At 40.4% G+C, this 25,897-nt stretch overlaps 1 protein-coding gene across 1 annotated transcript in view; it reads left to right on the forward strand.

Annotated features, from left to right (window-relative positions):
• The first annotated feature begins 9,362 nt into the window (after positions 1-9,362).
• Positions 9,363-25,897, forward strand: part of STX17 (syntaxin 17) — a 30,623-nt gene continuing 14,088 nt past the window's right edge. Inside the window, exons 1-4 of the mRNA XM_061448977.1 lie at positions 9,363-9,568; positions 17,114-17,196; positions 17,681-17,862; positions 24,040-24,105. Of these exons, the coding sequence (XP_061304961.1) occupies positions 17,740-17,862; positions 24,040-24,105 (189 nt within the window). The 5' untranslated portion in view covers positions 9,363-9,568; positions 17,114-17,196; positions 17,681-17,739. The remainder of the gene's footprint in view (positions 9,569-17,113; positions 17,197-17,680; positions 17,863-24,039; positions 24,106-25,897) is intronic.

A 25,897-nucleotide genomic window follows, 5' to 3' on the forward strand; every position in this document is an offset into this window, starting at 1 on the left:
TCCAGTATGTCAACATTGAAATAGGACCTTTTTTATCTTAAATGAGTCAAATACTGGTGACATTGAAATCAATGGCAAAATTGCCACTGACTTTGATAAATAAATGTGAATATTATCTGAGAAATTTACATTTTGGACTTTTAAACCATAACATCTGCATTCTTTGTGCCTTTTTTAATGAAATAATAAATTGGTAAAAAGAAAAACAACTTTATATAGCTTGGCATTCTACTGCTTCCAACTTCTTTTTACAGTGTCTAGCCCCATAAAATAATTAACATAGAAATAATAATTCAGTAATTATGTAGGTCAAAGGAAGTTCTAACATTTCACAATAAAATTTCAGCTTTTCATACAATTTTCTTCTGAAATGTTACTATATGTTGTAGCACAGAGTCTTTGGAAGTTGGTATGGTGATTCTCAGTGCTGTCTGATGGTCCTTTACTTCAGCTAAAAGTAAGTGTAAGTGTAGTGGCAGTGGCAGTGAAAAGTGTATCTTTGACATATCTTCCTCTCCTTGCAGCATTGATACCATTGCTACATATTAGTATGAGTACTTGTAGTACTGCTACAGGGCTTCCAGGTCTGCTGGAGAGCAGTACAGGCTCAGGGCATTTGGGCAGTGGAAAAAGTAAAGAGCTTTTAGGGTGAGTCATACATAGGAGAACAAAGTTGGCAAACAGCAAGAGAGATTAGTGGCAGAGTACTTTGGAGGTGGCAATGCAAAGAACGAGTCTATTAATAACATGAAATACACGTAGGGTGGGAGCTGGAAGATGGCAGATCTCTGCATCCTCTTCAGGAAGCTCATCCTACTGCTCTGTGAAAGCCCTCCTTCTCCAAAGGATGCAGAGCCAAACTATGACCCACTTTTGCTCCTTCTTTGTTGAACTACCTGTAAAGACAATGGAATTCCATAGGAGGCACAGGTCACTTTATTGCTCCACTTGTATCTGCATGCAGCGTTTTTCCTAGGAATCACCATCAGTGGAGAGCCTCTGCTGCTGGAAATGGGTGTTGCACGAACAGTGCCAACTGGTGGGGCAGCTCTCTGTGCTCCTGTCACCTTGAAGGGAAGTCATAGAGGGCAGAGGGCTGCAGTGACAGAGCTCAGGAAGGACTAAATTGTTGTCCTGAAATATATCTTGAAGATGGTACTGAAGTGGTGGATGTGTAGCTTAAGTTTTCCAGAGTAACTGAAGCCTGAAGTAGCGTGGAAGAATCTTGTTCATAACATCTGAACATCAAGCTCTGATGTGAGTCCGTTAACCCAAACAGAAAGGCTGGGGTTCAGCTGGTCCCAAGAAATTTCTTTAGTCATCAGCTCTGAAACAGTCCTGAGAAATACATGGCACTTTTATAATCCAGGCAAACTTTCATCTGATTCACTCAGGTGCTGAAAGTCACCTTCAGGAGGGCCAAACTGTAGTTGGATAACCCCCTGAGTCACATCCCCCAGAACAGAAATGTAGGTCACACAGCATTAGGTTAAAAACACACCAGTGTAAAATTTTAACATTCACTCTGGTTTGGGTTTTGAACTGTTTTCCTCCCACGTGTCTGCTAGACTTCCTAGACAAACAGATTGAATCTGGACTCACTCCTGCCTTCACTGTAGTCCTTTCTTCCCACTGTTCAGGTGTATTCTGCTCTCATCCAAGCACTGCATCTCTTCTGACCTGCTTCTTGTCAGCCCCCACATCTAGCAACCCCCCCCAACATATACATACCTGGCTATACCTCTGAATTTTCCGGTTTTAGAAGTACTGGCAGATTCCCAATTTACTCCCCAGGCCTGATGTTGAGGAGTGAAAGAGGGTAGCAAAGGGAAGCTGATAATTTTTCACAAGAGAAATCAAGAAGGAGAGTAACAGTGGTGACCTCCTGAGGTGCTGGATCCCCTCTCCCTTGAAAATTTTGGTGTATCACTTGGAAAAATGATGACAGCTATTCCTGTTGAGCCATAGCTCTGTTCCAGACATAGCAAGAGACTGAACAAGTCAGTAATAAGTATAGTGGTGGCACAATAAAACTCATAATAAAACCCTAAAATAATCATAGATACATAAATATCACAATTTATAGAAACAGCTAAGAGACCTAATCTACTACTTGCAAAAGAATGCTAAATAGCAGACTTTGCACTTAAATCCATAGAAATGTTGTTTTGGTTTCTCTTTGAGTCTCATAAAAGAGATTTTGTATTCATTCCCCCCCTCCCCCATCCTATTTGCTATGGGACTGCTGTCCAGCTCAGAGATGACCCTCAGCATGAAGCAGTCAGGCAGACTGAAAACAACATCCAGTCAAACTCTACTATCAAAGTGTGTTGCCAAACACAGCCACACACCAATTAAAGGTTTTATTTTTCCCAGTGTTTTGCCTGTCTGCAGCTGACACGGAAAAGAACCCTTCATAAATGATCAAAATTCACCTTGTGGACAGTATTTGCCACCAGATTTAAAACTGCTAAAATAACACTCTCTGTACCACCTGAGCATTAAGCTAATGCCCCTCTTAAGCTTCTCAGACACTCAGAGCTTTTGCACACAAGGAAACAATCTACATGCACAGTACCCAAAGAACATTAACCGAATCTACTATTTCCAAGGTAAGAAATAAAGCCATTTTAGTTGCAATTTAAGGTTTAATTCAAATTGTAATAATGCTATCTTTTAAATAGCATTAAACATTATTAATTAAAAACTGTCTTTTCCACATTTGTGGATTTTTTTATTTTTTTATTTTTTTTTGTATTACAGATGACTGTAGCAGTGAGAAACTGGTATTTTAATGGCTCATCTAAATACTAAATAAAGATGTAAATATTCAGCGTGATGTGCAGGGAATTAGTAGTAGCATTAGCAGTAATGGGACTTGCATAGCTAATTCTCCACATAGCTAGCTGAACATGTACCCCAAAGTACTCATCAAGAAAATCAACTTTCAATTACATTTAAAACTAAAATAGGCTTTAGAGGCTTGCTTTCTCTGAGGCAAAACTTTAAAGTAGGTTTATCTCTAAAGACTGAACTTCAGGGCTTCACAGCGTTACTGCCATTTTAAAAGTAAATAGAACAAGATTCAAACATTATTTATAAAAACAATCCTTACTGTGGAATTTAGTCTCTGGATCACACATATTTGTTATGTAGGATCTCCACTCTACTGTTACAGAACTTGAGCACTTCACAGTTTTAGTGCTGCACGATACTGCCTGTGAGGTAGTGAAAAGGTCTACCTGACTTGACAGTGGAGCTGACACCCCTTCAGCTTTGCATCTTTGACACTAGAACATCAATTTTTTTTTTCAAGGGGTACTGATGAGCACCTCTGCAGTAAAACTGTCTAGCAGGGAAGAAAGGAACAGGTTTGAAATGTGAACTTAAGCCATTTGCCTTATGCCAGCAGTTCTGTGCCTGGCTTTGATACATCTATGACCTAGCAGGAAGCAGGAGACATTGAAGGAGTTAACTGTGACTACCTTCTCATTTCACGTTTTCAGAGAAAAGGGTCTGAATTCTGCCAGAAGCAACTTAAACTTTTCAAGATAATATCAGCAAGCATCACGGTAAAGATCCAGGTCATGAGGGGTCCCTAGATACAAAGGAATTGATGGATATTGGAAAATGTGTAAGACAGAAGGAAAAAAAAAGCAGCACAGGACCAAACAAGGTTCTGACTTGAGAAAGTATGTTTTATGACTTACTAAGATAACGTTTCACTTACATTTAAAATTTCATACCACTTGCCACATACCAGAAATGACAGATGCTTTCTAGCAATAGATGTTGATTTATACCTCAGCCATTCTTCCTCTTCACTTCTGACTCGCCCTGACTTCTCCTAGCAAGAGCCACTTTCTTGTGAGTGAAAATATTCCTTTGTACAACTGCCTTAATTATTATGTTGCCTTCAATGATTTCCAGTGTAACTGTATGGCCAGTTCCTAAGCTAAGTAGCCAACAATTATGTTGGCCATTACTACTCAAAGCAAGACTTCAGGATTATAATGGACATTTGCTGGAAAATGTTTCAGGTATGATTAATAAAAAAAAAGAGGAGGGAAGGGAGAACATATGAAATACTAGGAGCTGCTAGCAAAGTAATAGACAACAAAACAGAAAATACAACATCATATAAATTCACATTTTGCCTGGAAAAATTAACACTGTGTGCAGCTAATAATTCAAATAAATAAATACGTAAATAAGTAAGTATCAGAAATGGAAAAGGCCTAAAGTAAAACAGCAGGGATGGTCAATGTTATGGAGTAAGCTGTCCACAAGGAATGGCTGAGCCTGAAAAACAAGACAGGGTAGACCAGAATTGAAGTCTACAGACTAATGAGTAGCATGGAGACGTTGGACAGCAATCAACTGTCAAAAGAGCCAGCCTCTTTAAGCAGACAGCAGCAGACCTGTGAAGACCCAAAGGACTCAAAGGACTGTGTGCCCAAAGAAGCTTTACTTTTTCCTAGGGGAGACTGGGTGAGCATCTGAAAGAGAGACCCAGTGGGGTTACTAAGGAAACAAACCACATCTGGTTCAGGAAACCCCCAATGTAAAAACAAGTTGAAGACATTAAGGAGGAACTAGCACATACGCTTGTCTGAGTCTTACTCCAATCTCACTGTGCACTTGTGGCCACTATTGGGCACAATCCAAAGTTAGATGGCCTTTAAACCAGAAGTAGCCTTAATAGATCATTATACAGACAGATAAATTCCTGATGATCTTGGTGTAAGCCTTGGAGTACGACATGGATTTTAAATCAGACAGTCTGATAAACTTTTTATCTGCAGAAAAACAATATCCAATAAATATTCCATAACCCAAACTAGCTAGCATACAGATCTTCATGTCTATTTGCACCACCTCTCAGCACAAGGAGCTTTTTTGGCAAGCTGAACTGTGTCTTTCTAGTTATCCCATAAAGAGGAAAAGAGAAGGCAAAGAGAACTCTAGAAATCTGAAAAGTAGAGTCATAACATCAAGCCAGTGAGAAAGAACTCCAGATGAGCGTGAGTATTCTAAATTTTGTTTCTGAAATATCCTAAGTTTTTATTGAACAGGCAGTTGCTCATGATCTGTACGTGTTAGAGAAGCAGCAGAACCACAATCACCTTCTTAACTGAGAAAAATTAAAAATGGTTTTAAAAACATGTGGATGTAAACTAACTGTGAATGAAAGTTGACAATATTATACCTTTGGTCTGCAATTAAAAGACATTGTGAATCCCTCTTTCAGGGCTGAATGATTTTACAAAAGGGTTATTTACTGTTAAGTATGGTAGATGAACTGGATAAATGAATGTTTCTTCAGCTGATTTGCCACCTTCTATTCCTTTTCCTCCTGAATACAGCTTGTATTTTCTTGCGTCAGGAGGCATTGGAACCCAGACAAAGAACAAAATCCTCACCCTGATAAATTTAAGGGAAATCTTACCATTGACTTGAATGACACAAAGATTTGATACAGAATTTCTAAGGCCTTGTGTAAAAAAACAAAAAGATGGATCAGTTTCCTTCAGCTGGTAAAACTGCTCTGTATGGAAACAGGTGGTTTTTTAGTTAGAATAACTTGGAGGGATTTATATTAAAGTGATGCCAATGTGTTTCAGTCCTATAACTAGAGATGAATGTGGACAAATGACAGTGCCACTAGAAGCCTTTTAACTGAGTTAGCTCAACATTCTTCTAAAGTAAAGTAAAACTGCTTAGGTGACCTTACAAATGAAACTGAAAATATCTGATACACCACTGCTACAGCACATACTGAAAGCTGATCGATAGTTCTGAGCAGGAGAAATCCTGTTCAGCTCCAGTGGGAATGAAAAGACATTGGGAGAAAAAAAACATGGATCTTGATGAAGTTCTGTTTATGGGGAATTTTCCAGGTAGGGATACAACCCCAGAAACATTTGTTTTAATGTTTTACCTCCTTCAGTTATGCCAGCAGTGGATAGCTAAGGCTACCCAGGCAAAGTGCTACAGAAGCACCTTCCCCAAGCGATGGCAACACAAGCTCCCACCAGCTAGCAATGCTTATTTCACCCTGCTCATCAGTAGGGAAATCCTACTGCAGACCAGGTGCTGTAGATAGTTTCTGTATCTGCCATTCTCTCTGTATAGCCTTTTCTGCACCACTGTTGCAGGGGCAGAACAATGGCAGCTACTGTTAACCATTCGTGCATCGAGGTCACAGTGTGAGACTTGTGAATACACTGGAAAAGACACAAATAACCAGTGCAACCAGTACAGAAGTGTTCTTTTAAAATCGAATCTGCTTTGCTCTAATTGCTTCCTCTCCTCCTTTTACACCCTATTCCATGTTACTGCTACTGCAAATATGTTTCTGTATAACAAACCTCTTCTGTTTCATTACCACTTGGGAGGCTTACTTTCTGCGGTACTATAGAAATGATCCTCAACCACATCTGAGTTGGTTTTGCAGCAAGGTACATTAAAAGGGCATTGGATCAGAAGTCCACCCAATAAAAAACTACAGCACAATTTTTATTAACAGTAGCAAATAGTTTCCCACAAACCAACCCACAGTATTTTACTCACATCAGGAAGTCCGTTTCAGAAAATGCTGCCACATATTCCACAAAATACCTCTCAAGAGTTACTGAAAGAGTTGGATTTTTTTTTTGTCAGGGATGCATGCTAGAAGGGGATTTCATTTTAAACAGATTTGTGCTTCTGAAAGACTCTGAGAAAGAGCAATATTCACTGTAACAGAGTGATGGCTGTTTTCCATGACACAATGGAAACTTTATTATCGGTTCTTGCCAGCACAAGATTTTTGACTGTGAAATCAGTGTATCTGTAATAATAATGCATCGAAAAAGGCAATAGAATTTGTAAATGCTCTAGTGGGAAAAAGATATATCTTTGGAACGTAAAGTATCTGGGAAGTTCTGTGTTTATTGAACAGCCCTCACTGAAATACCAACCCCAGCATGAGTTATTTGAGAGTCGTGTATAAGGAAAGATTGCTGAGGAGAGAGCTGTGCATGTTCAGTGAATGGCACATCTGGATCCTGGTCTTGAATCCATTTATCTGAAAACTATGAGTGGAAAAAGAAACTGCTGCAAGCTCTTCCTTAGTCGATGTACAACATTTCTCTGCCTTTCTAGGACTCCCCATGATTTTCTTCTACATTATTTATTGGTGATACAGAACACTTTCTGTGATAAAGATACAGAAATACACACAGTGGTCAGAACTATAACAGACCACTCAAAACTGATCACAGATGTGCAATACAAGTCTGACTCTGTCTGTAATCAGGAAGTCAAACTCCATCTACGCATTAATTTTTATTTTTTTTTTTTCTGAGATATCTTTTGCCATCAGAGGTAGTATTTTCCCAGACCTGAAGGTGGAACTCTTGTTCCTTTGATGATTGTTACATGAGTGACATGGCATTTTGCATTGTCATTTTTTCCTTGAGGAAATTTGGACTTCTCTGAAGTCACTGCTGGGTTGTCTGGGAGACCACATTAGCAGTGGTAGTAGAACTGGACAGTCAGGCATGAACATTGTGTTCACAATGAAATGTGCCAGGAGCTCTTCAGATATTGCCTGTTGGAACTCAGATAAACTCTCCAACCCTTTCTTTTTGGGAATATCCTTGGGATCCTATTCCTTCTTTTGCTGCTGTGTATGTAGACTTCTTGGTCTTCTTCTGAAGTCATCAAGTTTAAGGAAAAGAAAGACTGAGTATAATATTATAATGGTACCACCTCCATATCAGACCACACAGAACCTCTGCCAATGCATTCTGCATCAAAATTGCAGCTGTGTATGCTTGAGCTACAGTATACCTCAAAAAAAAATCTCAGTTTCATAAACTGAAAATTCTGTACTGTTTCAAAACAGATTCATAGACAATTTAATCCTACAGCCAATTAAGATATGCCATATTTCTAGTATATATTTATATATATGTATATATATTTAGTTTTGCTTCTTTTGTAGTTTTCTGAAAGCCAACACTGCCTCTACTCCTCAAGTATCTCTAACCCAGACAAGTACTAGTATGCTTATGGCAAACATACCTCTCCACCTGCATTGGATTGTGCTTTTTAAATATCTCACATTAACACCCGTTTTCCACACCTTTCATAACTTTCTTCTGGGCTCTTCCCAGTATTTAACATCCTGTTGAAGTGTAAGTGCCCAAACATTGAATGCATTATTTTGATAATGGTTTTATTAGTTCTATAAACAAGAGTAGTGCCCATTCCAGTTGTATTTGATGTTCTTCTGGTTTTGCTCCAGCATATGCCTAGCAAAAGCTTTGTTCTGAAAGCTCATGTGCAGCTGAAAATGTAGCATAATGTCCAGGTCCTCTTTAGCCCTGCCTCATGGCAGTCATCCTCCCTCAGACTCCAGGTGTGGCTTTGAGGCTTTATCTTGAATGTACAACCTCCACTTCGACTGTCTTCAGAGGAGTACTTTTACAAGAGAGATCTTACAAAGCAATTCAAAGGAGTTTATTTAAGTGATCTGTCCTTATCTTAATTTACAACAGCAAAGTAATGATTCAGTATTTTTGTCTAGGTCACTTCTAGGCCAAGAATAACACCATACAAAAAACAAATTTCTGACACATCTTCAGTTACAATTCCTTCCTTTTCAGAACTGTCAGTGAATCACTTACTGTGAGCTATGCAGATAGTGCAGGGGGGCTGCTAGTCTAGCTGATCACCAGAGGTTCCTCCCAAACCTAATGGCTCTGTCATTCTGTATTCCAAGAATCTAAATTCTACCCTCTTTCAGCTTAAATACATTCCCCCTTATCCCATTGCTATATGTCTTTGTAAAAGGTCCCTTTACAGATTTCCTGTAGGCCCCCTCTAGGTACTGGAAGCCTGCCATAAGGTCACCCCAGAGCCTTCTCTTCTCCAGGCTGAACAAGCCCAACTCTCTCTGCCTGTTTTCATAGGAGAGGTGCTCCAGCCCCTCTGATCATCTTCATGGCCTCCTCTGGACTTCCTCAAGCAGGTCCATGTCCTTCTTATGTTGGGGGCCCCAGAGCTCAGGTGCAGGACCTTGCTGTTAGAAACTGAAGGTTACAGAGGGAAAAAAGAAGCCTCACTGCCACAGGCTGGTCAGTGTTTGTCCTTTACACATCGATGCCCTTTATCCCCAGGGCCTCACCTAACAATTTGGTATTGCCTACATTATGTGTCAAGGCAAGCAAAATGTTGGTAGCAGGGAGGACCTTAACAGAAGTTCTTTAAATGATGGTGGGAACATTTGACCCTCCTTTAGAAGACGAAATCTAACTTTTCACCCCCGAAGATCCCTTATCCCAGACACCAGGTACTCCCCCCCTGCCCAAGTCAGCCTCTTCTTCTCTTCCTCTCCCTCCTCCCCTTCCCGCCCCTCACCGAGAGTCACGGAGGGAAATAAACATGAGGCAAACCGCCCCGAGCGCGGCGGCTGTGTGCGGCGGGCGGGGGTTGGGCCGCTTCCCGCTGAGGGGAAGCCCTGCTCGCCGGCTACCGCACAGCGTCCCGCGGTCGTCATCTCGGCCGCTGCCGCCACACGGTGAGAGGCCGCGGGCGGTCGAGGGGGACGGGAGCACACGGCGGGGGGGGGCTGGAGCAGCAGGGAACGGAGGGAGCGGGCAACTGGCAGGACGGGCAGAAGGGCTTGGTGGCTGCCGGGCCGCCACCGGTGGCCGCCCGGCTGCTTTCGCTTTCGCTTCTCCCGTCGGGGAGGCGAGAGGGGCGCCAGGGCCTGGCGGGCGACCGGCGTACCCTGGACTTTGTTACTGTGGCCGTGACCGCCGGTAGGAACCCACAGCGCGGCCCGTGGCGGCGAGCGGCGCGCCGGTTCCTTGTCCCGGGCTCCGGCCTCTCAGCAAGGGCCGCGGCGGGGCCGCCACCAGCTCACCTCGGCCTTGAGGGCCGCGGCAGGGTCCTCACGGCGCTGACAGGCCCGCGTCCCTCGGCCGAGGGCTGGCTGGCGCGGTGGTGGTGGTGGTGGTGGTGGTGGTGGTGGTGGGGTCGCTCCGCTCCCCGGTCCTGCTTGGGGAGGGTGGCTTCTCTCCCGCTCGGCGCCTGGGCGCCCGGGGCCGGTGAGCTCGGCGCGGTGGCTGGTGCTGTCCCGGCCGTGTGGGTGCCCCCGAAAGCGGCTGGGGGCGTCGGTCTGATCATAGGGAGGCCCAGGCTGAGGTGCCACCGGAGGGCTGACCCGAACCAGAACCTGACACACCGGCTTGGGTTATTCTTTCTTCTTAGTAAAAGCACAGTGTGAGGAGTTGTTTAGCCCAGCATTCCCCAAGCTTTTTAAATTGTAAGTCAGGAAAAAGAAACTAGAAACTAGTACAGTCCACTTGAAATCTTGATATGAGACTTAAAACCTTTATTATTCTTATGTGTCTGCTCTGTGCACACACCCTTTGCTTTTCAGGGGAGAGACAGTGGAAGGGCAGGCCTCCATAACCTTCTGGTTGCTGGAGTGAGACCAGAGGCATAATTCAGTAATATAGAAGAATTGCTATTAGGGCTCTGATGGCAGGTTGAACTGTGTTGCAGCCACTTAATTGCAGGTGTCAGTCTGCTACGTACTCATTCCACCAGTTCAGGTTTGTTCAGACAATGTTGATGTGTCAGTCATTAGGTATTTTCTGCCCTCCTGCAGCTGGTTTAAACGTATAATGCCAACACAAAATGCCTGTCGTATGCTCTGGTTTCTCAAAGTGCAGTTGTGTGCTCCTGCCTTGGCTGGATCAACTTTGTCTTGCTGGGTGATCCCCAGCACACAGATCTGCTAGGAGCCACAGCCTGCTACCTACAGATGCTAAGTCTGTTTCTGAGCCCCGATGTGCAGTTTTTCATCCTACTGAGTAGTTTCATGTCACTTTGCGTACACGCTAGGGCTGGTGACAGCACCTTATTTCAGCCTAACAAAACTGTTTTCCTTTGGCTCCTTTTACAGCTAAAGGAGAAAGATGTAATTCAGACCCAAAGCACAGTTTGGCTGTAGCCTGCCACAGGAGCATGCTCCTCACTAACTACAGACCTCGGCCAAGTGAACAATAGTAAATATTCAGTCACTGCAATTTTCTGGCCAGTACTACTCTAAGAAGTGTTTCACAATATGTTAGTGAGAAACCTATTCTAAGCCTACATTCTAGCACCCGTATTCTGATTTTATTTACAAGGAGAAAAGGAAAAAGCTTTTTTGCCTTACAACCGTTAAAAACAAGGCATCTATGTTGGAAGTACTTTTTCTAGTGTTAGTGCTTGTCTAAAGTGTTGTAAGTGAATTGAAATAAAAAATACGTGTTGCATCGTGTTTCCCTGGGCAAGCACAACTCTTCAGGTTTATTTTTCATTTTTCCCACCTTATTTGAATGGAGGATACTCAGCAGTTTAACCAGAGTTTATGAGTATTACCTTTGATGTGTATTAACAGCATTTACTGAAATTTATAACAAGCTATAATTTAAATTTTGATGGACTACAACTACGTGACTATGTGCTTTCTTCACACCACTATGTAGTAAGTGGAGACTTTGTGTTAGTGTCTGAATTAAATTAAACTCACAGTTCACCATTTTGAATTGGATGCCCTAAGATTCGTTTAAACCTTAGAATTATTTGATATTTGAAACAATGAAATAAGATAGTACAGGCTGGTTGGACCTCAAAAACTGAAAGAGGATATGATTTGTTTTTGAAGAATTTTGTTTGCTTTACATACCCATTTATTTGTTAAAGCAAAGGTCCAAATAGTGGAACTCCTCATATTATTTTGCTCTGTTGCTTACTAATGAGAGCATGTGGACTAATCCTTTATGGAAAATACATTTAAATAATTTCAAGGACACGTGGTGAACAAACTGGATAAGAGTAGTAAGAATCAGGTTATTTTCATATCAAGTGCAAATGTCAGGTTAGTGGCATTCTTATATGCTAATTTTACTTCACAATTACAGTTTCAGTTTGGGGCCAGTCTCCGTAAGGCATAAATAATTAGGAAGGGAGAGATAGATAATTTTTATAACTATCTAATACTTTGGTAATGCTGCTAAAGTATGCTTTGGATAGGTCTTCTGTTTTTAATAACACAGTTGACAGGAAATTATTCTGCATCTGCATCTTCATCTCTTCTGGATGAGTGTTACTTCTGTCACTGAAATATAATTGAATTTTGGTGCATGAATTTTGAGTATTAAGTTGATAGTATTTTACTTAGAAGATAACCTCTAACAGGCCTGTACCATCAGCATTTAAAAAGACCGATTTCTTTGTTTTTCCACAATACCACAATTTCTTTGTTTTTCCAAAATACCTTGCACACTGAATATAGTCAAGGACAGCTAACTATAAATGGTTTCATCTAACTTTTTTAGTTACCTAGTTGACAACACACTTCATCCACTGTTGGTGCCTCTTCATCCCTCCAGTAGACCAGTGCCAATGAGATGGCATATGATAGTGGCGCACTTCGTGTAAATTTCCGCCACATGGGTTGTGTACATTTGACTTCATCTGGATCTATGGATGCATTCCTGGCATCCAGCCTATGATAGATCACCTCTAGAATGGCTAATTCCCTCAGGTACTGGAGGCCTTTCTCAATGGTGGCCCACTTGCCTGGGTGATGTAGAACATCGTCTTCATAGGGATACCTTTCCTTCACAGCTACCAAGAGCCGCTTCCAAAGGCTGAGGACTCGTTTCTCTTTTGCAATTGCTCTGTCAATTCCCCCTTCCCTAGCAAGTGATCCTAGCATTTTGGCTTGCAGACCTTCTAGTTTGTAAATGTCGGCCCCCTTGTCCCAGCACCGGAGCAACCAGGTGATAATGTGCTCACCTGGAAGACGGGTGAAATCTTTTCGCATATTCCGCAACTCAGTCAGTGACAGGAATTGATAAGTCTCGTCTTCCTCGTCTTCCTCGTCTTCGTCGTCTTCCTCGTCGTCTTCCTCGTCTTCTTCTCGTTCAGATGTTGCCCCCTCTAGTAATGGCATTAAGTCTTCATCTTCCCTCACTACACGAGTTGCTTTTTTTTTGCATCTCCTCCTGATTATAGAGGCAACTGATGCTAGCACGGATTGGTCCTTTGGTTCAGCTGCAGTGCCTTCTGCTGGCGTTGGAGTGGCTGCAGTGTCTTTCGGTGGGGTTGCAGTCGCCGCAGTGTCTTTCAGTGGGGTTGGAGTGATTTCTGGGGATGGAGCAGTCGTGTTGTCTGTTGCTTTGCCATCAGATCCAGAGACATCTCTTTCCTGCTCCTTACAGAGCAGGGCTCTGTAGGCATAGGCCAAGCCCCAGCACGTTGCAGTGATTTGTTCCTCTCTGGTATTGCCAGGACGACAGCACACCTCGTTTAAGTGTTCTACTAATTTTTCTGGATTTTGCAGTTGTTCAGCAGTGAAGTTCCAATGCACAGGAGGGGCCAACTGGCTTAAGTGCTTGCCCATACAATACCACACACCCTGCCACTCATGACTGTCCAGTCTCGGGGAAGATCTCTTGGTGGTATTCTTAGATAGCTGTTTAACCTTAGACAAGACCTGAGCCTGACCCTGCTTAGCTTCCGAGATTGGACAAGATCGAGTGCTCTCAGGGTGGCGTGGCCATGGGTAAAACATATGCAGCAACAAGCTGATCACCAGCACAAGCAGCAGGCAGGTTTCAAGGGTACTCAGAAGACATCCAAAACCTTTAAAATTCTCAAATGCCATTGTAAATAGCCTAGTGGGGGAGTGGGAGGTGCGAGAGAATATCTCCTTCGTAGATTGGCCCCCTGTGGGGGGGAAAAAAGAAGTGTAATTATTAATTCCATTACATGCCTCCCAAAGTATAGAGGTGATGGCCATGCTGAGAATGCATACCAGATCAGTTTCATGATCAATAATTCTATTGTATCACAAGCCATTATCATAAAGTACAGTGAAACAATGACCTTAGTTCAGGCCCCAAAACTGATAAACACTAAAACAGCAAGTACTGGCTGTAAGTAAGGTACAACACGCTGAAACTCCGAGATCAAGTGCAACAACTCTGAGAGCAAATAAATCAACATTGTGATGAGTGATTGTTAATCTGAAACAGTGAATGCTTGTCACAAATATGATTAGACACACTCTGGTCAGATCTGTCGTTATCTCAACCCTTCATGCCCCACTGTTGTGGTTTAAGCCCTTTATCTCAACCCTTCATGCCCCACTGTTGTGGTTTAAGCCCAGATGGTAACTCAGAATCACGCAGCTGCTAGCTCACCCCACCTTTTTCCTCCCCTTGCTCCTGGAGGGACGAAAGAATGTAACTCCCACGGGTTGAGATAAGAGCGGTCCAGTAACTAAGGTATAACACAAAACTTCTACTGCTACCACCAATAATAATAATAATGATAAGGGAAATAACAAGGGGAGAGAATACAAAACTAAAAAGGGAAGGGGAAAGAAAACAGCAAACAAAAGTGATGCACAATGCAATTGCTCACCGTCTGCTGACCGATATCCAGCCCGACCTGAGCACCGAACTGAGCCTTCCGGGTGACACCCACCAGTTTATATACTGAGCATGACGTGCTGTGGTATGAAATATCCCTTTGGCTAGTTTGGGTCAGGTGTCCTGTCTCTGCTTCTTCCCGTCCTCCCATGCCGCTCCTCACTGGCAGAGCATGAGACTGAGAAGTCCTTGATCAGGGTAAGTGCTACTGAGCAACAGCTAAAACATTGGTGTGTTATCAGCATTGTTCTCAGACTAAAGCCAAAACACAGCACTGCAGCAGCTACTAGGAAGGAGAAAAATAACTGAGAGCTGAATGCAGGACATCTTCTTAAGCTAAAGCTGAGAACAGGTTTTTTTTTCACTTACTTGAGGAGAGTATTTAATAGTCTGGACAGGGCTGCTACTCAGAGGCATCTTGACAACATGGAGAAATGAGCTGATAGCAACTTCATAAATTCCAGCAAAGGCAACAAGAAACTGCTGCAGCTGGGATGGAATTACCTGATGACTGGGACAGGCTGTGGGAAGACTTGATGGAGAGCAGCTGTGTAGAAAAGGACCTGTGTGTTGTAGTGGACCACATGTTGAATATGAGCCTGACTGTGTTGTTGCAGAGAAGGACAACTGCATTATGTTTTATGCATTTGCAAATGTGGCTGAGGGACAGTAGGTTGACAGTGACTTTTCCCTTCCATTTGGCACCTGTGAGACTGGCAAGGCAGTTAGGGGGCTGGAATATGTGATATTCAAGGAGAAACAGAGGTGGATTTGTTCAGCTTTAAGGTGATGGAAGGTGACATCTTACTGCTGTGGGGGGAGAAGGTATAGAGCCAGGCTTCTCTTGGGGGTGCGTGACAATGGGATGACAGGCAGTGGACACATGGTGGTTTAGCTACAAGGAAGGTATTTTTGGTTTTGATTTGGGTTTGTTCTTAACCTGGAGAATAGTCAAACAAAGAAGGAAGGGTCTAGTGAGTGTGTGGAGCACGCATCCATGGAGGTGTTAGAACTTGACTGGACAAGGGCCTGTGCAACCACATCGAATGCAGCTGGTACTGGATGGCCTGTGAAAATCACTCTCAACTGAAACTGTCATGTTATTCTGTGATTACTCAAAACCCAGGCATTATAGCTCTAGAAATTGAAGTTATGCTTAGGAAAACACAAACCAAATAAAGTATTCAAGAAACCTTAGATTTCCTTGAAATTGTATCTGGAATGAACATATGGTGACAAAAACTTGTGATGTTAATTTTATTTACATATTATATGAACTTAAAAAAAGTAAGACCTTGCATATTTTCTTACTGGTAATATATGGCTTAGAATTTTTGTTACAAAAGCTACTGTACTGTTTGAGAGAACATGAAGCAGGAGACCTGATGAGAATATGAGGCGTTTTTGTATTTCTTTCTTAGTTTCTCACACTTACTGTGCAGTGAATTTTAAGCAGTAGTGCCTTAAAGAGGTTTGTAGGCATTGTCATGAAAGGTAGTTTACTGTCTGGGAATTTTTCAGTAGAAGAGAATGACTATCCAGAGCCCTGCATGCAACCAAATCTTTGAATTTAAAACTGTTGTTTACTCAGATCACCTACTCAAGACATGGCTGTTGGTCATATTAACTCTGCTTCCACTGTGGTCCAGTTTATGTGTCATCTGAACTGCCACTTTTGACTTATCAATCTCTAGGTGTCATTAAAGATTTGTGACAAACTTAAGACTTAGCTTAATCTCTGCTGTATTTGTTCAAAGACAGAATGAGCTGTGGGTTTCTGTGAGTTCATGTGCGGTAAGTTTAAAGAATTTGTGTCATTGCTTGTTCAAGGTGATTCAGTGTTAAAGAAGAGCAAGACATGGCTACTCAGTATCTTTAAGGAACCATTTTTTGATTAATTCTAGCTCATAAACTAGTGGATTAGTGTATAAGCTGTCAGGAGATGAAATGTGTGTTCCAAGAGGAGGTACTGCAGTTTGGAGTATGCTGCTTTTTATCTTTTGCTCATAGCAAAAAGAGTCTGTTCTAGGCTGAGAATGAGGTTCAATTTTGAGATACAAGTGGCTCTTTCAAAAGTGTTAGGGACTGTAGTGACCAAGGTGTAATAGAAGAACCAATGTATTTTTTATCATCTTGCATGTAAGCTACTGTTTTTAGAATGGTGGAAAGAGCAAATCAATACAAAGGGATTAAAGTTCTTTTTACATAGTGAAAAATGCGAGGCTACCCACTGCATGTTTGCTTGAAGGTCTGAAAAAAGAACTATTAATATTAAATGCTTTTGGTTAGAATGGGATTTGTAAGACTGCTTGATAGTATGTCATTATATTTTGAAGCAGGGATGATTTAGCAATGGCTGGAAAGTCAGTTGATGAAATAGTTTCTGATGCTTTCAAAAAGTAAAAGGTGTGTCAGTGAAACCCTAAAGATTGACTTCCCCTAACTTGGTCTACTCTCACTAAATACTCAGTTTTCCACAATTTTCAGTCTTTTTGCTGGGTGGGATTGATAAAGGAGAAGACTCTTCTATTAGCATTCTGTTCTTCAGAAAAAATTCTACGTTGTTTTATTTGCAGTTGTGTGGGGAAAGGTGAGTAATCTGGAATTGTTTTCCTGTTTTCCTCTAGAAACAGATCTTCCCTTTGCCAGAAGTGCTTTCAGCATTCTCACTGGCCTGATGGAACATGCTTACCCCTTGGATCCTTTGAAGGTAAGTGAGATTTGTACATATCCTCCCTCCAGCCTACCAGTGAGGGCTGTGACTGAACTTTGAGGGGTTCAGAGACCTAGTGCCAATCAGCTGGTGTCTGCCTTCAAATTCTTTCTGCCTGCAGGAATCACATGTCTCAGAAAAACTTGAACACTTTCCCCTGTGCTTTCACACCATAGATAGAAGCAAGAAAAATAATTAATTTGAAGTTTTTTCCAAAGGCTTCCGTCTATCATTATGCTGCAAAGCATATTTGTGTCTGCCTTAATTTATTAGCTTTTTTTTGTTGATGTAAAGTTTCATCTATGAAAATGATCCCCAAAGCCTGCAAATGAATGGAAATAATACATTTAAATGCAAATACAGTGTCCAGATTTTAAGTAGTTAATACTGCAAAGAGTGATTTATCTTATTTGGCTTTCTTTTTAAAAAATATGCTAAAATACTACATTTTTGTAATCCTGTAATTAATGTATTTTTTTAGGGCTTTCTACCCTGGTGAAAGTACACTGAGCAAGTGTTGACTTGAGAGCTGCTTTTAGGATGTCTGAAGATGACGAAAAAGTTAAACTCCGTCGAATTGAACCTGCCATTCAGAAATTCATTAAAGTGGCAATTCCAACAGATTTGGAAAGGTTAAGAAAACACCAAATAAATATTGAGAAGGTTAGTGTTCACTTTTTACTAATACAGTTATTTTTACAGTATAGAAGCAATCATGCTGGAAGATTATATAGAGAGATTTCAATGAGAAGTTGATTATGAAATGCTTTAATTCTAATTTAGCTAAAAATGAAACCTGTATTGTCTGGTAATTTAGTGTATACAAGGGTCTTTATGTTTATAGTAACTAGTTAGTCTATAGAGTGAGAAAGAGAAACATTACTATTTTGTGCTAAAAAGTTGTTGTAAGGAAAGCAGCCCAATAGGCTTGCTTTATTTTTTAAGTCACAGTGGTTTGCTGCCAACTATTCTGGTAGTTTACTGTGAATACCTATCTTTTTCTCAATATAATTTAAACGGAATTGGGAGAAATAGGGAGATTTAATTATTTAAGTAAATAGAAATAGAATTGTATCAAAATTGTAGCATGTGTATATGCTTCTTGTTGACAATAGCTCACAGTTGGCAGTGAAACTGAATACGCTTCTGTCGTGGTTTAAGCCCGGCCGGTAACTCAGAACTACGCAGCAGTTCACTCACTCCCCCACTTCCTCCTGTCAGCTCCTGGAGAGATGGGGAGGAGAATTGAAAGAATGCAACTCCTACGAGTTGAGATAAGAACAGTCCAGTAACTAAGGTATAACACAAACCACTGCTGCTGCCACCAATAATAATAGTGGTAAGGGAAATAATAAGGGGAGAGAATATAAAACTAGAAGGGATAAAGGAAAATAATAACCAATAAGCACAAGTGATGCGCAATACAATTGCTCAACAACCCCCAAACAACACCCAGCCTGACCCAAGCAGGGATCTGCTCCTTCCAGTTAACTCCCTCCAGTTTATATATGGGCATGATATGCCGTGGTGTGGAATACCCATTTGGGTCAGGTGTCCTGTCTCTGTTCCCTTCTGGCTTTTTGTGCCCCTCCTCACTGCAGAGCATGAGACTGAAAAGTCCTTGATCGGAGTAAGCATTACTTAGCAACAACTCAGAACATAAGTGTTATCAGTGTTCTCAGGCTAAACTCAAAAACACAGCACTGCACCAGCTACTAAGGAGAAAAATTACTGCTATAGCTGAACCCGGAACAGTTTCCAAGTTAAATTCTTGCATAGACTGTGGCAGTGCCTGTACTGCTAAAATAAAAGTGCCCAGGACAGTTGTCTGGCATGAAATGCCCAATGTCCATATTATTTAATCCTCATTTTCTGCAAGACAGGGTGGCTGCATTCACGTTGCTAATGGGGAATAGCCTCTGTTCTGTTTTAAGTCCTTAGCTATTCTCAGGAATTTTCTCTGTGAGAGAGCTGTTTATCATGGCCAGGGTCAGTTCTGACATTTTAACAGCACAGATGACCAGATTTCAGGCTTGAAACATTTTCAGTCCATGTTTATTGGTATAGATGTAGCCTGTGGAAAGAGAAAAATTGTTTTGTTGAGGAAAGTGGTAAGGGATTTACTGAAACAGGTGGCACACATAAAAAGCAGGAAGAAAGTGATTCAGAAACAGACAGTCATAATATCAATGTAGTGATGGAAGTTTTGAAATCACCATACAGGACATATCTGTCACCACAGAAAAATCAGTGACAGTGAGTGCCTGTTGTTCTGTTCAGTTCTGGACATGATTCTGAAAAGCATTACATGGTATTAATTTGATCAGGCTTATTCACAATGTGTAAAATCAAGTGTATATGTAAATCTGGATGGTGTAGGACAACCGTCTACATTTTTTGGCACCTTGTGAAGGAAGGAAGTGTAAGAAAATAGGTAAATATGATTTGGATTTCCTAAAAGTTATGGTCCGAAGGGTGCGTGGGTGTGTATTGTTGAAACTGTTTTGCATTTTGCTGCTGTCATTCGTTCACAACTTCTACCATAACTTTACTGTAACTTCAGTAAGTGGGTAACCTTTTGGATGAGATTTTCCATGCCGGCTTTTTGCCTCAAGTAGTTTGGGGTTGTGGGAGGAGGAAAATAAATCCATGTATTTTTTTTCTGAGAACGCAGTCAGGAAATAATGTGTTGTTCAAGTGATTGATATTTCTTTTAGTAAGAAATGCTTAGTCTAAGTGTTAGTGATTGATAGCTTAGAGATAATTCCTTTTCAAAGAACACACTGACGTTGTGTTGGAACACTTGAGATGTTTCTGTGGTGTCGTCTTTATCTGGGCTGTACGTTTTGCTGTGCCTCTAAAAATCTGCTGTTCTTTTGGCCAAGAGGTATGATTCTGAAAAAAAACAAGTGGTTTGCAAGTGCTCAGTAGATACTGGTTGAATTCTGCCAGCTGAAGATTGTTAAATCTTCTTGGTAAAAACACCAAGACATGCTCTTGTACTTAGAAATTAGCAGAACTCATTCCTGGAGCTGCTAATTTGATTGGTCCTGAATCTGAGAATGGAAACAGGGAGGTGAGTTTTCTGTGTTCCCACTGTTTCATCCTCTTACTTTCACTTACTTGTGTGCAAGAGGAAACTCTTTCTTACTCAAGTAAATAAAGGGTAAAGAGTTGGGTGGGAGGAGCTTGTGAGTAAGTACCTCAGATGGAAGGTGAAAGTGCAGAATGGTGTCTGACCATGGGACAAGAATAAAACTGGGATAGAGAAAGACTTGGGGCTGCAAGGTCTAATGGAGGGAAATAATCATTTGACTCTTTCCTGGTGAGGGTTAAGGATACAATAAGGATATGAATTGCAATATTCACCAACTGAAAAGTATTTTCTTTGCCTGAAGCAATAACTTCTAAATGAGATGATCTAATTTTTTTTTTCAGTCACAGCATGTTATTTACTCTTTTATTATTACATATTTGTATAATTCATTACCTAAATGCCAGCTGATTCAGCAGTATTTTTGCCTTGGAATCAGCCAATTTGCAGCAGCCCTGTTCTGTAGTAGCCAGGAGCAGCTTTCTGTTCTCCAGCTCTTTCTGCAAAGAGCAGTTAATTGACTTACTTTGCGTTGTAGCTAGAGTACCGAGGAGTCAGTATTACACCTACAGTTGCCCTGGAGCGGTGGGCAGCCTCCGGGAAACAGTGTGTACATCTCGCAGTGTGCATGGACCATACCTAGCAGGGGCCATAGAGATAGCAAACTATCAAGTTTATGCCCTTAAGGGCAACTGGTGAAGAATAATGTGAAATAGGACAGGGTTCACAGGAGCCTAGAGGAGAGTGTCATAATAATAGCTTTTCCATGCAGGCTCTTTGGTTCAAATAGAGGCAGTCTTGGTAGCTAGGTTGTTCCCTTCTTTCTCTAACCAGAAGTTGCACAACTGCTCGTGGAGGCAATATGCATTTGCTGTGATCTACCAAGAGGGATTTCTTGGTTGCAGAAAGGTAGAGTTTTTGGTCCATAGTTGTCTTATGTTAAAATTATATTTAAAATTGCATCTTCAGGGCAGCACTCCACTTAACACCAACAGCATCAATGAGTGTGGAACAGTGAGGTGTACCATTCTTCAGAGTCTTGAGGAAGGCATCCAGAAATAAAGGCATGTAGTAATAAATACCCACAAAAGGGTGGCATAAAAAAAAAAGCTACTGTCTTGCGTGAGAGGAACAAACTGATGGTCACTGGAAAAAGCTAGTCTGTTGAGCAGGAGCTGACCTGCCAGTGCAGAGTAGGAAGTGATTAGCAAGGGCACATTAGTGATACACAAATGGTTTTATTGCACATTGAAGGTAAAGAAAAGCTTTTGATATAAGGTAGTAGTTAGGGAGAGACAATTGAGGAATAGGCGTAAGAGTTACACTGCTTGTATTTTTTTCCCAGTAGTGTAACTTTGTACCATAGATTCTTTGCTAAGTATTGTCCATATATGTAAAACCTCTCTCATTTATGTTATATAATCACCTTATCAAGAGTCTTCAAAAGGCATTGGGTGCTGCAATGAGAAACAGAGACATTATCAGTTATTAACCTGTCTAGTACTTATCCAGTGTGAGACATGATTTTGGGAACTGCTGTTTTGCAGAACCTGGTGGTTACTCTTTGATCCTGCTGGAAATCTTCTACCTAATTAAACAAAGAATGATTAAAGCTGTATCTAGCCAGATAGTGTTGCCATGGTGCCAGGAAAGGGGCGAAATGTGTCCATTTAAGTCAGCCACGTGTTGGACAACTGAAATCTTTATTGGCCCAGCAACTCATTTGCATCAGGCGTTCCTGTTTTGCTGACAGAAAAGGAGATCATTGCAAGGATGGTTTTCTGTGTCTTAAGGAACATGTGGAAAATATTAGCACTCAAGATAAAATGAGTCTTTAGGTTAGTTCTGATCTAACACTTTGTTTAAAGCATTGTCAGAGAAACTCATGCTTAGCCAGAGTTTAATTATGGGCAGTACAGACTGTGGTGTTTCTGTAGTGGTGCTCAGTGACACCAAATACCAAGATGCTTTTACTGAGTAGTTGAATTTTATATTTTGAATGTAAATTTGATGCAATCTAAAAGTATCTGGTTTGGACATATCTTGAGATTTTCAGGTTCTTGGTGGTACCAGTGTGAATTATGCGTTCAGTCAACATCATAAAATTTGCATATCAGAAAAATCTGTAAGTAATTGTAAATATAGTTCTTAAAGTGTCAACAGTGCTTCCTCTAGATCACTTTTATGAAAGCAAGAAATGGTAACAACAGCTAATATAGATTTGTCTTTGTGAATTCAGAATGCTGTTAAAAATTGCTGCATCTCTAGACAGTGTAAATCCTGGCAGGTTTGATATTTGAATTATTAATTCAAAGAAATATTAGAAGCAAGTAACTATGAATAAAACCTGTAAATAAACAATTGGTAACTGTACCAGAAAGTATTCAGCAGTATTGAAGACTTCAGAATTTCTCTGTGTTGATAAAAAATAGAAGACGCAAACATTTATGAGAAGCAATACATTTGAGTATAAAATAGTACCTAAATGTCTGATATTTACAAAGTCCACACTCAGTGTAATCTTCTTAAAATTTTAAAGCTTCTATTGCTTTTTTTCTTTTTTTAAAATAATTTTCTGTCTTGAAGAACTATAAATATTCCAAAATTTACTGTATTGGTAGGTTTATGAGACAGTAAGAATAGAAATATGGCAATGGGAATTTGAAATCTGTCTCTAGATAATTTTAGATTATCAGAACACTAGCAGTGGTTTAGTTGAAATGCTTCCATGATAATTTGTATTTTGTATCTTTTACATGCGTTTTAGCTATAACAAATGTCTTACAGTACTGAGCTGTCAGCATCAGTGCCTTAAATGGTGTTCTCTAAAATACTTTTTGTAAAATTAACTTTCAGCCATGTAAACCAAACATCCCAGAGGTAAAAGGATAATTTTGTAAAATCTCATCCTGTTTATTTTACAGGCTACTTTTAAGCAAAAAACACTAATTATGTCAAATTGCTTAGAGCAGCAACATTATTTACTTATGATGAAGCCAATATCTCTAACCTCATTTCATGAATATTGATTTAAACCTTTGGTTCCAGAGATAGTCCAAACAATTAATCTACTAAATCACTGTTTGAAGAAACTATAAAATCAATATATAATGAAATTTGACCTTGAGTACACCTGTTCAGAGAAAGTGGCTACCATAAATCCATTGTCATTGCTTCTCAACTATTTGAGTGTCCAACTTTTGTACAACATTTTCTGAAGACTTAAAAATTACATTCTTAAAATAATCATTTCTCTATACTTGGTTTGTTGGGTTTTTTTTCTTTCCATGTTTCCCCCAGAGGTTTTTTTGTTTTCTAAAGCACATTCCATGGATTGAATGGCCTTTCACTCCCAAAGAGGGAATAAGATGTATGCTTATCCAAAAGAGCTACAACTTTGTTAGCTTCTGTTAGGTGAAAGCAATTGCCATCATACTACAGGAAGGAAGGGTTTTGGCACGCTGCCCTAAACTTCTTTGGTGATATACAGCAATCCTTAAAAAGCAGTACTGTAAGACATGGCATCCTTATCTCTGTTGCTTTCAGTTTTAACTTCATTTCCTGTGATTACACCATGGGGGTACATTGCCATTTACCTCTCTGATTTTGCAGTGGAAATGCCTATGATTCAGCTTCTTTAATGTCAATCTTGGAAAATTAAAGTGATTATTTATTAAAGGTACCTTTTTCCTGCATAGCCGGTTGGTAAAAATAACTATTATATGGAGTGTTTTCCTTTATTTTAGTATCAGAGATGCAGGCTCTGGGACAGATTGCACGAAGAACACATTAACGCAGGACGAACAGTTCAGGTAAGGGTATTAAAATTACTTGTGAGATTAATGGAATTAAATCACATAGATGGTACTGGTTGCCTCAGGGATGGATCTTCACAGAGACAAAAATTTGACAGCTAGATTTGACAAGTACAAGGTGTTGCTTTAGTTCACGTAAAAGGTAGGGATTTCCTCATTGTGTTCTTTCAGGCAAATACAGTCAGAAATGTTTCAGGATTCTTGAATAAACAAAAGTTTGGAGACTGGTCTTTTGAAACTGTCCTCTTACATTATTAAATTAGAAGACAGGAACTGCAATAAGGAATGATGTTAATTCTAAAGCATAGTTTTAGACCAACCACATAACATCTGGGCTACTGCTTTCGTGTGCAAATATCTTAGATGCACAAGGAGGAAATACCAGATGCATTCGTCAACATGGCATCATCCCAGTGACTTCATGCATAGTCACCCATAACAGAACATACTGGGAATCTTACATCCTTTTCTGGAAAAAATGCAGGTGTTGATGAAAACAGTGCAAAAGCTAATGTCAGACATCAACTTTCACACTGCTGAATGGCACACAGCTGAAGAAAATTATCAGTAGAAAACCCCGCAGAGACCACATCTGCACTGTAATGTTTACTGGTGCAGATATAGCATCTGTGATTATGTAGCAGATATAGCAAGACAGGTTATAACATGTGGTACTGGCAAAGTCTGCGGACAGCAGGAGAGGCATTTTTTGTTGTTTTCATAGATGTTGTTCGGAGGAGGGACATGACTTTGTCATTAGAACAAACCTTTAGTGACTGCATCTGTATTTCATAATTCTGATACTGTAAGTTCCTGTGTTTTTTGCAATGCCTTACTAACTCCTGTGGGAAATTAGACCAGACTGAAAATAAAAAAACCCCAACCCAGGCCTCAGAAAGAACTTAATCCTGATTGAGCAAAGATATTAGACAGGGGGCAGAACTGGAGTTTGGTGTCTTTTTTTTAGGAATGGAAGGTGCTAATGAGCTTTTTTAGTGTAGGTGTTAGGAAGTTAAATAAGAAATCCACTTGATATTTCTCTTATTTGGAAGTTTGAATGTTTGGGGGGTTTTATTTTTTCACCAAGTATCGTTGAAGTTTGAATATCATTTTATTCTTAATATAGAAAGAGTCTTCCAAAGGTGGAAGTCCTGCTAAAACAATGGCATTCCAACAGGTGTGGTATTATAAGCATGTGTTTGCTTACAAATGCTTATGTCTGTGCTCTAATCTGTTTTCACATCCGAGTGATGCAAAATGCCTCTCGTGGAACTCTTTATTAGCAGAATAATTTGTTTGGCAAGAAAATATCTATCACTAATTAGAGAAAAAGTAGTCATGTTGAAGATGATGTTTTAAAATGTTAAGTGCTTTAGTAATAAAACCTCGTATTTGTCTATTTCTATTTGTCTTGAACCTCAAGCCTGCCATTTTCTCTTTCAGCCCAAATAAATTTTCTTACATTTTCTTAATGCTTATTGCTTTTAGATCTGGATACAAGTTATGCCTTAAAGTGGTTCACATTCTGATACTCAGAGATCAGAATAAGAATCTGGGTTCGTGGAAGAAGAGTAGATTAGCTCTTTGTTTTAATTAAATAGTTAGGAGTCTGGAGTACTTGATAATAAATTATATGACATGTAGAATGTGTTTGCTGTAAGCTGTTTAAATGTTTACCAATGGACTTGTGATCTGTTTGTTTGCTAAGAAATCAGATTAATTATTGTGATACCAAATGTTCTCTGCAGCACACACTTTGCTCTCAGAATTAGATGTTGTAAAAATACAT

The sequence above is a fragment of the Pezoporus flaviventris genome, unplaced genomic scaffold (assembly GCF_033815535.1).
Source record: "Pezoporus flaviventris isolate CSIRO_AGI_PZ_B2104156 unplaced genomic scaffold, CSIRO_AGI_Pfla_v1 ptg000007l, whole genome shotgun sequence".
NCBI classification, from domain to species: domain Eukaryota; kingdom Metazoa; phylum Chordata; class Aves; order Psittaciformes; family Psittacidae; genus Pezoporus; species Pezoporus flaviventris.